Raw genomic sequence first — 16,142 nt, forward strand, 5'->3', positions numbered from 1 at the left:
TCCCCTCTCTCTCTGCCTGCCTCTCTGCCTACTTGTGATCTCTGTCAATAAATAAATAAAATATTTAAAAACAACAACAAGAACAAAAAAAAAACAGACACAAAGATCACTGGAACAGAACAGAAAACCCAGAAATAAACCCATAAACATATGGTCAATCAATCTTTGACAAAGCAGGAAAGACCATCCAATGGGAAAAGGACAGTATCTTGAACAAATGGTATCGGGAAAACTGGGCAGCAACACACAAAAGAATGAAACTGGACCACTTTTGGGGCACCTGGGTGGCTCAGTCGGTTAAGTGTTTGCCTTGGGCTCAGGTCATGATTTTGGGTCCTGGGATTCACCCCTACATCAGGCTCCCTGCTCAGTGGGAGCCTGCTTCTCCCTCTGTTCCCCCACTGGTGCTTGCTTTCTCTCTCTCTCTCCCGCTCTCTATCTCAAATAAAGAAATAAAATCTTTAAAAAAAAAATATGAAAGAAAGAAAAAGAAACTGGACCACATTCTTACACCATACACAAAAATAAATTAAAATGGCTTACAGACCTAAATGTGAGACCTGAAACCATAAAAATCCTAGAAGGGAACACAGGTAGTAACTTCTCTAATATTGGCTGTAGCAATTTTTTTCTAGATATGTCTCCTAAGGCAAGGGAAACAAAAGCAAAAATAACTTGGGGACTTCATCAAAATAGCAAGCTTCTGTATAGTGACAGTGAAGGAAACATCAACAAAACTAAAACCTATGGAGCGGGAGAAGATATAATGACATCTGATGAAGGGTTAATAGCCAAAATATATAAAGAGCTTATAAAACTCAACACCTAAAAAACAAATAATTCAATTAAAAAATGAACAGAAGACATAAACAGACATTTCTCCAAAAAAGACATCCAGATGGCCAAAAGACACATGAAAAACTGCTATCATCACTTATCCTCAGGGAAATGCAAATCCAAACTACAATGAGAAAACACCTCACACCCACCAAAATGGCTAACATCAAAAAAAGAACAAACAAAAGGCGTTGGCAAGGATGTGAAGAAAAAGGAACCCTTGTGCACTCTTGTTGGGAATGCAAACTGATGCAACCACTGTGGAAGACAGTTTGGAGATTTCTCAAAAAGTTAAAATAGAACTACCTTATGATCCTACAATCGTTATTATTGGGTATTTACCCAAAGAAAACAAAAACACTAATTTGAAGGGACACATATACCCCTGTGTTTACTGCAGCATTATTTTCAATAGCTAAACTATGGAAGCAGCCAAAGTGTCCATTGACAGATGAATGGAGAAGGAAGACATTATGTGTGTGTGTATACGTGTGTTTGTGTGCGATGGAATATTATTCAGCCATAAAGAAGAAGAATGAAATCTGGCCATTTACAACAACACGAATGGAGCTAGAGAACATAATGCTAAACAAAGTCAGTCAGTTGGACAAAGACAAATACTGCAGGATTTCCCTGAAATGTGGAATTTAAGAAACAAAGTAAATGAGCAAAAGGAAAGAGACAGAAGCAGAGGGAGAGAAAGAAACTAAGAAACAGACTTAACTACAGAGAACTGATGGCTGCCAGAGGGGAGGTGAGTGGGGGAATGAGTGAAATAGGTGATAGACATTAAGGAGTGCACTTGTGATGAGCACCGGGTGATATATGGAATTGTAGAACCACTATATTGTACGCTTGAAACTAATACACTGTATGTTAACTAATGAGTTAAAATAAAAACTAAAAAAGAAAGAAATCCTGCCATTTGCGACAAGGTGGATGGGCCTTGAGGGCATTATGTTAAGTGAAATAAGACAGAGAAAGACACATACTAAACGATCTCACTTACATGTAGAATCTTAAAAAAACAAACAGAAAAAAGACTCACAGATACAAAGAATATTGGTGGTTGCCAGAGGCAGGGGATGGAGGGCTAGCCAAAACAGGTAAAGGTGGTCAGGAGGTATAAACTTCCAGTTATAAGATAAATAAATCCTAAGCAGGTAACCTATAGTATGGTGGCTATAATTAACAATACTGTACTATATTTGAAAGTTGCTTAGAGAATAAATCTTTTTTTTTTTTTTTAAAGATTTTATTTATTTATTTGTCAAGAGAGAGTGAACACAGGCAGAGTGGCAGGCAGAGGCAGAGGGAGAAGCAGGCTCCCCATCGAGCAAGGAGCCCGATGTGGGACTCGATCCCAGGACACTGGGATCATGACCTGAGCTGAAGGCAGCCGCTCAACCAACTGAGCCACCCAGGCATCCCGCTTAGAGAATAAATCTTTAAAGTTCTCATCACAAGAAAAAAAATGTGATTATGTATAATAATGAATGTTGACTAAACTTGCTGTAATCATTTTGAAATATATACACAGATCACTATGTTGTACACCTATAATACAATGTTTGAGATATGTCAGTCATCTCAAAAACTAGTAACAAAATGTTCCTATCAAAAAATAAAACAAACGAAACTAAAAATGTTGGCATCTTCAAACACTTCTTTTACCACCAAATAAAGTCCAGATTCATTGGAGGAAGAAAAAAAGCCATTTCTATTTCTTAAAGATATAAAGTATATTAAGAGTCTTTCTAATTTCCCTGTGTTTGAACCCCCATCCTACCTGCTTTTCTATTCAATACTTTTTTTTTAAAGATTTTTATTTATTTATTTGACAGAGAGAGAGAGACACAGTGAGAGAGGGAACACCAACAGGGGGAGTGGGAGAGGGTGAAGCAGGCTTCCTGCTGAGCGAGGAGCCTGACACGGGGCTCGATCCCAGAACCCTGAGATCATGACCTGAGCTGAAGGCAAAATGCTTAACAACTGAGCCACCCAGTTCACCTCTATTCAATACTTTATGATTCAATAACTTAAACTAATTGACTCCTACTCCTGAGTTCCCACTGTCCTAGAGATGCTTTCAATAAACTCCCAAATTATTATTCCACAAACTTTATCGTACACAGTGTCTTATAATCTTAGCGCTTCTGCTCACACCATTTTATGCCAAATTCATAATACAGCATTCTAACACAAAACTCCAGACTAATTTTTCAACTGCCTACATTCTATAACCCCAATGCATCCAGAATATAATTCTAAAATCTGGGTTTGCTTCCTCAGCTTCCTTACCTCCCTGGAGAGTTCATTGAAAATAACTTCCTGCTGAGCAAATTGCTTTTTTTTTCTCATTTCTATGCCCAAGCTCTAGTTCTTTATATAAGTATTTCCCACAGGAGGCTCTCAAAACATATTTTGGAATTTAAATTCTGGTGCTTGAGGAAACTGTATATCCATATATACTCACAGTCTTCAGAGAAGCAGTGACTGGGGAAGAATTATATCTTATAAACATTTTCCAGTTACCTGACTCCTGTTTGATTTGAATAGTTGGCTTGATACCAGGTGGCAAAGGAGACTGCTGAGGTTGCTGCTGATGAGATACTGGCGCAGGCTGGGCCACATGCTGCGGGGTCTGCTGCTGCACTTGATGTAACTGCTGCTTAGGAGATTGTTGATGCTGTTTAGGAAACTGTGCGAGAATCTGAGTTGGGGCGCCCACTAAACTTTTGGGGGAAGGAAGCCTGGTTGATGCCATTTTGATCGCTGATGTAGACACACCTGCAGAAGAGTAGGGGGCAAAGTATTTAATAGCAAAGCATACTTAAAGCTACTTCTTGTAGTAATTGATAAAGACTAGGTAAATCAATAAAAACAATGATCAAGCACCTGTTAAGTGTCATACATAATATGTGGTGTTTTACATATTTGATACACAGTCCTCAAACTTGGCAAGGAAGGTGTCCTTGCTCTCACACTTGAAAAAATTGATGTTCCCTTAGTGAACAGTAGAGTAAAAGAGAGAAAATAACAGGAAGAATACTCACATGTCTTTCAATAAATTTTCTTTTGAAAAATACAAGTTCTTAGTGTGAATAATATAAGAACACAGCAAACTAAGTTTTGAATCTTATTTGTGATACATTTTTTAAACTACTTTTCAGGTTCCAGCAAGTCAATTTAAACAAGGCCAGAGAAAATATTTCACACTGAAACATTCATCTTTTGAACTACTCAGCATGGCAAAGGAGTTTTCCTATATCTCATTTCTGATGATCTACAAATTAAAGTCACTGCTTGAGATCTCTAACTGGGTCATTAAGTAATCTGTGAAAAATTACAAGCAGGTATACTCAATATATCCATAGCAAAACAATTCTGATGACATATTAATACATTGCTTCTCAGTGCAATGCTAATATTAGTAGCATGCATAGATAAGAAGTACCAGTAACATCCATTAAAGATGCACGAGTTTGAGAGAAATTCTTCCCTCTCCCAGATAGTTCTTCAGTAATTTTCTTAAAATTCTTCAACTACACAACAGGATGATTATCTGTAAATGATTTAATCTTCCTAACAACCTGGAATATAACTCATCAACTTTTTGAGCGTTGCTGAAATGAAATGAAACTCATAAATTAATTAGCCTAATTGCCAAATTCTTGGGCTATTTCACACCTTCTTCTCCCACACCTCCCATTATGACAATTACATTGCATTATAGAAAAAACGTTAAATACTATCATGTTCCTATGTAAAATGTTTCCGGAGAATGATAAAGATGGAAAAGAAACCTTGGGAAGTCATTCTGATTCCTGGGGCCTCAGCTCCTGCATCTGTTAAATTTTCCTTACCCTGCAAGTCTCTAAGGGTTGCTGTGTGGATCAGGTGAAATCACAGACTAAGAACTATTTTAAGAGACTAAGAGAGTAATCAGAATCACCTGGAGGGCTTATCCACATTACCTACACATTCTCCCACCTCACCCAAACCCATCCCTCCCCAAATACTAGTATTTGACAAGTTTGTGTTATATTGCTTAGTTGTGCTGAACAAGATTATCTCTGGAGCCCCATTCAGCACCAACATTTTATGACTCAATGAATATAAAGTTTTATATTAGTGAATGATATTATTTCTAAACTATTTAAAAGCTCTAACCTTTATATTGAATCTATAATGAACTCTTATACTGAGATAAATTGTGTACATGGGACACTCCCTCTGTTCTCCATAGTTTTTTACAGTGTAAGTATGTGATGTAATAGCAGTCAGGATAACTTTAGAATCAGAGAACTATGTCCAAATCGTGCCTTCAGCACATAAACACATTAACAGCTGTATGACCTGACTGAAGTACTTAATTTAAGAATGTTCATTCAGTAAAAATTTACTGAGCACATACTTCATGCTGGTTCCTTGGGGCCATATTGTATTCATGAAACAGTCCTTACCTTCGGAAAGGTTACAAGAGAAGATAATCAAATGACTATACAAATCTATTACCATAAACTGTAATGAAGACTATTTTTGTTTTAAATAAGTGAAAGGTCCTCTTCCTTTTGCCCTTTGTTTCCAAAACAATTCAGCACTAAAGCTATCAGCTGGTGCAAAGCAAGATGAACAACTAGGCAACTAAAGAGAAGAGTAGCTTAGCATGAAATGTCAGAGCTCACTGCAGAAATGGGGCTAGCATGGGAATCAGGAGAGGATGCAGAGGGTGTCCATGCTGGGGAAGCTCAGGAGGCAGCACACATGTATAGCTAGAGCCCAAGCAAGTGAGTGTGAGCCACCTAACAAACAGACTCAAAGCTTTAGCAGAATGTCCACGGGAAGGGGTGGCTAAGGTAGTATCAGAATCCAAATTAAATGAAAAGGCCTTCTGGGTGGGAGGGCAGCCTGTCATAGGTCTTAGAGCTGAGAAGGATGAGACTGGCATCCATGCAAAAGGCTGATGTGGGGAGAGTGTCAGAAATAGGTGGGGTGATGCAGGAGTCTACAGGATGTCAGAGCCTGAGTGGAGTGAGAGGTACTGCATGGTGGTGGGGGCAACAGCAACAACAGACTGGTTGCATACTGGGAACTGACAAAATAAGTCAATATATGAAAGACAATGGAAGTCAGGTTTTTCACTATCAAAGAAGGGAAAGGAAAAAACTAGAGCTGTTTGATTGAAATTAGATTTATCAGTATGAACCCACAGTTTTCAATATATAGAAATAAATATAGATATAAATATGTGTACATATAAATGCACACACATAATATAGCAGTAGCATATCTAGTACTCAGATTCTAGCTAATTATTACTTTCCACTAATGGAATCAGGGTTCCTTGGAAAAATGGCTGACCCCACGGCTAGAGGAGGAAAAGTACAAAATGAGCTTGGTAAATATAAGACTTTTTTACTCCTTTTTGTTATATCTTTAACAGAAAACAGAAAAACTAAAGCAAAAATAATAACCATGCAATGTGGGTTTTGTAATGTAGAGAAATAAGATGCAGGACAACCATAGCACAGGATGAGAGAGACAAAATAGAAGTGTACTATTCTAAGATTCTAACACAATACGGGAAGTGGCGTATTACTTCAAGACAGACTGTTACAAATTAAAAATGCAAAATGTAAGTTCTAGAGCTGAGTTCTCAACCAAGGGCATCTTGCCTCCTCCTACTTCCACAGGTGGCGATCACTGGAGACCTTTTTCATTGTCATGACGGGCTACAACTACTGCTATTTAGTAGGCAGAGGTCAGAAATGCTATAAAACATCCCATAATACACAGGTTAGCCCCTCATAGTAAAGAATTATCCGGCCCAAAATGTCCATATGTGACAGTTGAGACCCAACTCTACTACTATTTACAAAGTATCTATAGGGACACCTGGGTGGCTCAGTGGGTTAAGCCGTTGCCTTCAGCTCAGGTCATGATCCCAGGGTCCTGGGATTGAGTCCCGCATTGGGCTCCTTGCTCAGCAGGGAGCCTGCCTCTCTCTCCGCCTCTGCCTGCCTCTCTGCCTGCTTGTGTGCTTTCTCTCTCTTTCTTTCTGACAAATAAATAAATAAAATCTTAAAAAAAAAAAAGTATCTATAAAGTACACACACACACACACAGCTAAGAAACCAATGGAAGAGATAAAATGAAATCTTTTTTTTTTTAAATCAATAAATCCGGGCGCCTGGGTGGCTCAGTGGGTTAAAGCCTCTGCCTTCAGCCCAGGTCATGATCCCAGCATCCTGGGATCGAGTCCCGCATCGGACTCTCTGCTCACCAGGGAACCTGCTTCCCCCTCTCTCTGCCTGCCTCTCTGCCTACTTGTAATCTCTATTAAATAAATAAAAAATTTAAAAAAAAATCAATAAATCCAAAAGATGAGAAAAGAGGGAAAAGGAAACAAAGAACAGAAAGGATGAATAAAAACAATTATCAAGAGAGAAGAACTTGAACTCAATCATATTGATAATTACATTAAATATAAACAGACTCAGTAATTCAATTAAAAGGCAGAGGTGGTCATGGATTTAAAAAATCCATGACTACCATCCAAATCCATCCAAAAAAATCCATGACCACCATCCAAATACATCCAAAAAAAAGATACATTTTATTTATTTACTTATTTTAAAGAGATTTTATTTTTAAGTAACCTCTAAACCCAGCGTAGGGCTCAACCTTACAACTCCAAGATCAAGAGTCACATCTCTGACTGAGCCAGCCAGGCGCCCCAAGAGATACATCTTAAACACAAAGGACAGATGGGTTAAAAGTAAAAGGATGAAAAAAGATGTATCATGCAAACACTACTTATAAGAAAGTTGCATGGCGACATTAATATCAGGAAAGGTAGACATTAAAACAACAAATATCATCAGAGAAAAAAGGCAACACTTTATAAAAAGGGGGTGATTTCATCAAGAAACAAGTCAAATACACTTCACTAATAAAAAGGCAGCAATCCTAAATGTGCATACACCTAATAAAAGAGATCAGAATACATGAGACGAAACTGATAGTGCTGTAAAGAGAAATGCACAAGGCCACAGTTATAGCTGAAGTTATTTACACTCCTCTCTCAGTAACTGATATTACAAGAAGACCAAAAAAAAAAAAAAAAAGATTAAAAAAAGGATATCTGAACAATTCTTTTAACCAATTTAACCTCATCGACATGTAAAAGACCAAATAAAAAGTCAATTCTTCTAAAACCATTTACTAAACAATCTAATGCAGTATATACTTCTAGTTGCCCGGTTAATATTCTTTCTCCTCTGCCTTTTGTCCTTTCTAACAAAAACCTGTTTTCTCCTCTCAAAAGGATCCACCTTCCTGGGTACTGACATTTATTTTATGGAGGACCCCAAACCAGCCCTAGAGGGCAATTTCTAACTGATCTAAGCCAGTCATGATGGCTCCATTACTCTTGCCAAGAACTAATTTAGGTTAGGGTGTATAACACAGTTATGTCCAACAAGATGTAAGTTCCTTCTCCTGGGAACTTCTGGGAAAGGTATTCTCTTTCCTAAGACAGATTCACAAAAGGGGACTGATTGTCTCTTCTTTCTGTGCCTGCTGTCATATCTGGATGCGATACATGAAATTGCTGCACTCATTCTGCAACCATGATGTGAGCTACCTGAAAAAAAAGCTGACATACAAGGAAAGCCTAGAAAAAACTTCTTGATGGCTTCGGTGAGCTACCATTTAACTTAACTGGGGGCACCTGGGTGGCAACTACCTTTGGCTCAGGTCATGATCCTGGAGTCCCAGCACTGACTCCTGTATCGGGCTCTCAGCTCCATGGGGAGTCTGCTTCTCCATCTGACCCTCTCCCCTCTCACTCTCTCTCTCTTAAATAAATAAATAAAATCTTTAAAAAAAATAACTTAATTGGAACTTCTCTGCTTCTGAACTTTTGGTTTTATGAGATAATAATAAGATAAAAAATTTCTTATTAAAAACCAATTGCTGGGGTGCCTGGGTGGCTTAGTCAGTTAAGCGGCTGCCTTCGGCTCAGGTCATGATCCCAAGCTCCTGGGATAGAGCCCCGCATCAGGCTCCCTGTTCAGTGGAGAGCCTGCTTCTCTCTCTCCCTCTGCCTACCGCTCTGCCTACTCGTGCTCTCTCTCTGTCAAATAAATAAACAAAATCTTTAAAGAAAAAAAAATTGCTCAAATTTATATGAAGTCATTCAATTACTTATCAAATTTTGCAATTCAGTTTATGTATTAATAACCCAGGGCTCCAAAACAATCAAACATCCGAATGCCAAATGAATACAGGCAACAGTGAATAGCACTGAAGCAAACATAATAAGCCATATTTGGAGACATTAAATACAGTTCAGGCTACACAGGTATCCAAATAAACACGAACTGCTTGGAGTTTTAACATGAGCCCCAAGGAAAGAATGAAGCCAAAAACACACTTAAAAAAAAAAAAAGAAAGGAAAAAAAAAAGTCATTTAAGTGAAGGGGAAAGAAGGTATACAGCTTTAAAAGTCTTACCTGTGGTTTTGTTTTATAGAGATTAAAGAAAAAAACCTAGTATTAAACAACTGACTGATTCAACAGTATGCTGTTCAAAATTTTTTTTAATCCTAGAAATTACACTCCTTCCCCCCCAACTTTTGTGAATAGGAGGAACAAAGACTTAATAGTGGAAACGTACTAGTAAAATATTCTAAGATGATATAGTTCAGGGAACTAAAATATAATATTTTGCAACCTCTCCCCCAAAATTCCATCCCTCAGGGAGCTTGGGAGGCTCAGCTGGTTAAATGTCTGACTCTGGCTCAGGTCACGATCCCACAGGTCTGGGATCAAGCCCCAAGTGGGGTTCCCTGACCAGTGGGGACTGTGCTTCTCCCTCTCATTCCCCCTTTGTGCTCTCTGTCAAATAAATAAATAAAATCTTAAAAAAAAAAAAAAAGAAAAACTCATACAGTACTTACAAAAAAAAATTCCAACCCTCTGATTTGGTAATCCTGGTCCTAAAAACTCGTTCTAAGAGAGGGCTCAATTAAATTCACGAAGATATTTGCTATAGGTAAATCTATAATATCAAAATCTAGAAATACTCTAAATACCCAACATTGAGAGAATTTAATAAACTACAATAGAAAAAGAAATATTAAATAGCATTGAAAATAACTAGGGTAACTTAGAAAAATAGAAGAATGTTTTGAAGAAAGTATGATACCAAAGGGAATATGAGTTTTTAATTCTAAATAAATAATTTACTTACATAGGTAAAAATGCATTAATACATAAAATGGAAAGTTCTATTGTGATACAGTGGTAGGATTACTGATGGGTTTTTGTTCTCTGAAATTATTTAATCCATTAATACTTTAAGGTTTTAAAAAACTTAGATGCTAAATGAAGATCATTTTGAATTGACAGGGTTGGGGGATTTCATAAGGAAAGGATTTCATGAAACAGAAATGTTAAAACGGGAACTCCATTCAGGGAGACCCTAAAGAAAATCAATATAGTGAAGAAAACAGGAGTTTTCAGTGGAAACAACTGGAAGCAATTATGTTACTCAGGTTGAAGTGGGGTCAAGGACATAAAATAAAAGGTCAGTGGAAGACAGATTCAGTATTGGGTAAATAATTCATGAAGTCCACAAAAGAATATAAGTTGAAAAATGACATGAAAGAAAATTTCTCTCACCAAAATATGAGAAAAGACAATGGCAACAGGATTTATCTGAGAAGCAGGTAGAATAAAAAGTAGAAAGGTCACGGTCATCAACCTGTGTGGTTTATGAGGAACAAGAAGAGACACACAGATTCAAGATATAACAGAAAAGGCTATGCAATCTATAGGGGAAAAAAGGGAAGGAATCAAATATGAAGCAGTCATCTAATAAACTTCCTTCTATGCACATAAAGCACATTTCAACTTATCACCATCATTTTATATTACCAGCACCAGACTTAAAACCACCAAATTAAAAATTATCTCTTTCAACACTAAAGTGCAGTATATGTGTATGTTACTTTCCATTAAACACAAAGAGAAAATATAATTATGTACATACGTGCTTACATATTTAAAAAACATAAAAACAAATAAAAACTAATTAAAGGGAAAAAAAAGGTTATTAAAAAATGTTCAATCCCATTTGAGCCCTGGGTGGCTCAATCAGTTAAGTGTTGGACTTTAGCTCAGGTCATGATTTCAGGGTCCTGAGATCAAGCCCCACTTAGGGGACAGTCTGTTTGTCCCTCTCCCTCTCTCTGCCTCTTTCCCCCACTCGTGTTTTCTCTCTCTCTCTCTCTCAAATAAATAAATCTTTTTAAAAAAATATTCAATCCCACATCTCCCGAAAACAATCAGATTTAAATCTGATCGAGCTTCTTGATTTAACTACCAGTTTTATGGAAGGAAATACATGGAACAGGAGCACTTGTTAAACCACTCCATGGGGATAAAAATCAGTAAAATCTAGACTATAGGAAACTCTCATGAAAAATGACAGATTTCTTCAACAAATAAACTGCAAAGGGGGAAAAAAAAGGAAGATAGACTTATAAAGTTTAAAAAGACATAACCATATCAATCAATGTATGGACTTTGGATCCCAATTAAAATTTTTTTTACGCATGATCAAAGAAACTTGGATAAGAACTAAATATTTTATTATATCAAGAAATTATTGTTAAAAATCCTAGGTGGTAGTGGCATTGTGAGTTGTGATCTTTTTTTCAGGGATACATACTGAAGTATTAATAGTTAAAATTATATAATGTCTGGGATCTGCTTCCAAACATTCCAGGTCAATGGTGTGTGGATGGAAATAGCATGTATAGATGAAATAAGACTGACCATATACTGCCCATCTCTGAAGCTGGGAATGGGCTCATGGGGGTTCATTCTAGTGGTCTCTCTACTTACATGTGATTGGAATTTTCCATAATAAAAAAAGTTTTTAAGTCATCCTTCAAACTTTTATTTATTTATTTTTTTAAAGATTTTATTCATTTATTTGAGAGAGAGAGAGCAAACCAAGAGAGCACAAGCAGGGGAAGCAGCAGAGGAGAGGGAGAAGGAAACTCCCCCCTGAGCAGGGAGCCTGATATGGGACTTGATCCCAGGACCCTGAGATCACAACCTGAGCCAAAGGCAGCCATTTAACTGAGCCACCGAGGCACTCCTAAATCATCCTTTAAACTTTCAGATGACCAACCCCAAATAACTACTCTCATTGGCAAAATTTTTAAAATTCCCATATTTGAAATATTAAGGGGTTCCTTTCCATCCCCTTGGCATAAACCAACCATAAGAACATACCCCCTACCTTTGGAACCATCTCTACACTTTTAAACATGGAATCACTTACCAAGTTGCTGCCATTAAGACTCTTCCCCCCTTTACCACCAGCTGCCCTTACAAGAATAACCAGAGACAGATACATCAACTCTGAAATAGCCTGTCTCTAGTCCCCGACAAAAGTAGACACTGAATGCCCTTGTCCCCCAGTTAGCCACACAGAAGCTGCTACAGAAGCCCTACAGTCAGAATGACAGCTCTGGTCTGTATATTACCACTTCCACTAATATTTACCTTTTTTAAAAGGAATTGCTTTAATTTTTTTGGCACTAGTAATAGCTAAATTAAATATCTCAAAGACTCAAAAGAATCATAGTTTCCCTGAGTATCTGCATTCATGAGTTTATTTTTATAGCTCTCATGTTCTATTGAATTCCAGTGAATTTCCAAGAAACCTCTGAGATATTCTGTTCAATTCCCCAATAACTACCTGGAGCTCAAAAAGATACAGAATACTATAAGAAGCAAAGGAGAAAACAGGGAAGTCTTAAGTTCCCAAGAGTTTCAGAGGATACCTAGAAAAAACAGTGTGAGAAACAGAAGAATGGAATATTCATTTTGCCTAATGATACTTCATTAGTAGTGGGATTCCCAGGTGACTCAGTCTATAAGTGTCTGCCTTTGGCTTAGGTCATGATCCCAGGGGGTGGTCTCCCTCTCCTTCTGCCCCTCCCTCTACTAGGGCACTCTCTCTCTCTCATTCTCTCTCAAATAAATAAATAAAATCTTTAAAAAAAAAAAAAGATATTTCATCAGTGGCCAAGAGAACCCCCCCTTTTATCTCAAGTAATAACATCTTCCTTTGGAAGAACAGTAATTCTTCTAATAGTTCAATATAACTTCAACAAACTGTGTGATGAGTACTGGAAGGAAAAAATAATTATCAGTGGATGATAGTTTTGATACAAGGATCACTCAGGTAAGGACAGAGGTGGCCGTCCCTTCTCCCACCTTCAAATTTTAAAATGATGAATTTGGATCATGTTTGTAACTAACATTTTCAACAAACTTTCTGTATAAAAATTATTACAGTTTACTGCTATGCAAATAGAAAAGTTGGAATTTTTTTTAATTACTTAAAATAACAAATAAAAGAAAATTTCAAGACTACTATTTTCTGTCCTTGATTGAGACATTAAATAGGTATAAGAGCCAGGAAATAATGACAGCTGCTTTCACATCCTAGCACTGGAGCTATAAAGTAAAGGAATACTGATGGCGTCGCATCTATATAGCTTCTTCCTTGCCTACGCAGCTGCAGAGAACACACTAAACATTACTAAAACAATGATGAAAAATACTTCTGTTTTCCTATGCTAGTGCTTGCATTCACTACTAGTTCATAAACTAGGACACTTTTAAGTCCCACCCTATCTTTAGCTATGTATTGTTCAAGTAAAATTCAATGAAAACTAAAACTAAGTTGTATTCCATATTGTCTCTATGCTCCCTTTGATAGACCACAACCATGAGTGTGATTTCTGTACAGTACATGCTTCTCTCCCATCCCCATCTTAAGACTCACTAGCACTAAGAAAAAGATTTCTGAAAGTATGCTATCTGGCTTTCATAGGGAGGAAGACAAAGATATGGAAGAGAGCTAAACTTATTTAGGCTAATATGGAACTAAGATTTCCACATTTCCTTTCCTCTGGAATTACTAAGAAGCAATTGTTCTTCAGTTCAGCCTTAGCTCCTCTTAATATCTCCCATCATCCACCATACAGAAAAACTTAGGAAGACTGAAGAAAGGGTGAATGACATGTCCTTGAACTCATCCTCTTCCTCCTGCTTCTTATCATTGGGTTACTTACTCTGAAAACGTTGTATACTTAATGTTTCCCCTAAGAATCTTTTTTAAAAAAAATTTTTTTTTTTAATTTGGCAGACAGAGATCACAAGTAGGCAGAGCGGCAGGCAGAGAGAGAGGGAGGGGGAAGCAGGCTCCTCGCTGAGCAGAGAGCCTGATGTGGGGCTCAATCCCAGGACCCTGAGATCATGACCTGAGCAGAAGGCAGAGGCTTTAACCCACTGAGCCACCCAGGCACCCCTGCCTAAGAATCTTGAGTAAGACTGACTCAAAGAACTGTATGGGTCCACTCATACACAGATTTATTCAATAAATACAGTACAGTATGAGAAATGTATTTTCTCTTCCTTATGATTTTAATAACATTTTCCTTTCTCTAGCTTACCTGACTATAAGAATACAGTATTTGATGGCTACAACATATGAAATATATTGATTGTTAATCAGTAAGGGTTCTGGTCAAAGTAGGCTATTAGTAGTTAAATTCTGGGGGAGTCAAAGTTATATGTGGATTTTCAACTGTGCCAGGGGTCAGTGTTCTAACCCCTGTGTTGCTCAAAAGTCCATTGTAATTTCAAGTTCCTCATTTAAGAATTGCTGATATAAAAAGCAGGGATCCTCATACCCAAAGCAGAAAAATATACCCAGCTGGTTGTCTTCAAAATCCCCATACACCACAGGTACAGAATTACACGGCAGGTCACCACTCACCTTGTGCTACTGTTGACATGACCACGGATGGTGTGGAAGATACCACAGCTGTCACTGCAACTGTGTTAGGAATAGGTGATGGTGTAGAACTGCTGCTGCCACTGCTGCTACTACTGACCAGGGAGGATTGTGAAGCAGTTATAACCACTGGTGGCTTCTGGGTTGTGGAAGCAATGACTGATGTTGGTACAAGCTTAGTGACTGCTGCATAGTTATGGGATTTGGAGAGAATGTTGGGCACGAAGGTTGAACTTGGTGATGTGGTCACTATAATAACCTAAGGAAGGAAAAATAAGTTATTTTTATGAACCCACTATACTACTAACGTATCTAGACTCATAGTTACATGTAATCCAAAAATAGCTTATGAAATATGAAGAAACAATTCACCAAAGAAAAATACACAACTAAAAATATGTGTAAGCTTTCCTCTACTAGTAACCATCAAAATATGTTTAAAAGAAACAATTTTTACCAACCAAGTATTTTTAAAAATAATGTTCAATGCTGTATAAGATACTGTGAAATAAGCATTTCAATATACTGCTTAGGGAGTATAATATGTACAATCTTTCTAGAAAGTAATTTGGATAATCATTCATTTATAAATATTTGTTGAGCATCTACTATGTGCCAGGCATGGTTCTAGATGCTGGGGATAGTGAAATGAACAAAGCAGACAAAGTTCATACTTTCATGGAGCTAAATTCTTATAGGCGGGGAAGAAAACAATAAACAAATTAGAAAATATATGTCACATATATGTCATATAGAGATAAATGGAACAGACACTAAGTAGGGTAGGAAATAAAGAATACTGAGAGTACTGTATTATTGTTTATACAGGAGTCCATGAAAATCTTTCTGATAAGGTAACATTTGAGCAGAAGCTAGAAGCAGGGGTGTGAACCATGTTGCCACCTTGAAGAAGTGCTCCAATGGCATAGAAAACAGCAAATAAAAAGGCCCTGAGGCAGAGGCAAGCTTGGTATCTTCAATAAACTTCAAGGACTTAATGAATGGGACCGGAATTTAGGACACAGAGAGTAGTAGGAGACAGAATCAGGGATGTAATGGGAGACCAGATGATATAAAATAATGTTGATGCTATATACCCTTGATATGATAAATGAAAATGGCACTTTATCAAAACCCCCAAGCCCTAGTCTAATGATGAGAAAACATCAGACAAATTCCAATAGTGGAGCCTCCTACAAAATATCTGACCAGTATTCTTTAAAATACTGGTCAAACGAAGTCTTGAGAAGCTGTCACAGACAAGCGAAGTCTTGAGAAACTTTCACAGCCGAGAGGAACCTAAGAAGACATGACATGTAAATGTAATGTGGTATCCTGTAAGAGAGAAATCTGAACAAACCATGGACTTTGGTTAATCTTAATGCATCAATACTAGTTCATTAATTACAATAAAG

General features: G+C 37.4%; 1 protein-coding gene across 14 annotated transcripts in view; it reads right to left on the bottom strand.

The window, feature by feature from the left end:
• The window catches only part of EMSY (EMSY transcriptional repressor, BRCA2 interacting), an 89,818-nt gene that overhangs the window by 48,036 nt on the left and 25,640 nt on the right, over positions 1 to 16,142 (bottom strand). For all 14 annotated transcript variants that reach the window (XM_032853017.1, XM_032853011.1, XM_032853010.1 and 11 more), the window contains 2 exons: positions 14,710 to 14,986; positions 3,373 to 3,627 (listed from right to left, as the gene is read on the bottom strand). In XM_032853017.1, the coding sequence (XP_032708908.1) occupies positions 3,373 to 3,627; positions 14,710 to 14,986 (532 nt within the window). The remainder of the gene's footprint in view (positions 1 to 3,372; positions 3,628 to 14,709; positions 14,987 to 16,142) is intronic.

This window comes from Lontra canadensis, unplaced genomic scaffold, assembly GCF_010015895.1.
Source record: "Lontra canadensis isolate GAN:19392208 unplaced genomic scaffold, GSC_riverotter_1.0 scaffold7, whole genome shotgun sequence".
NCBI lineage: Eukaryota > Metazoa > Chordata > Mammalia > Carnivora > Mustelidae > Lontra > Lontra canadensis.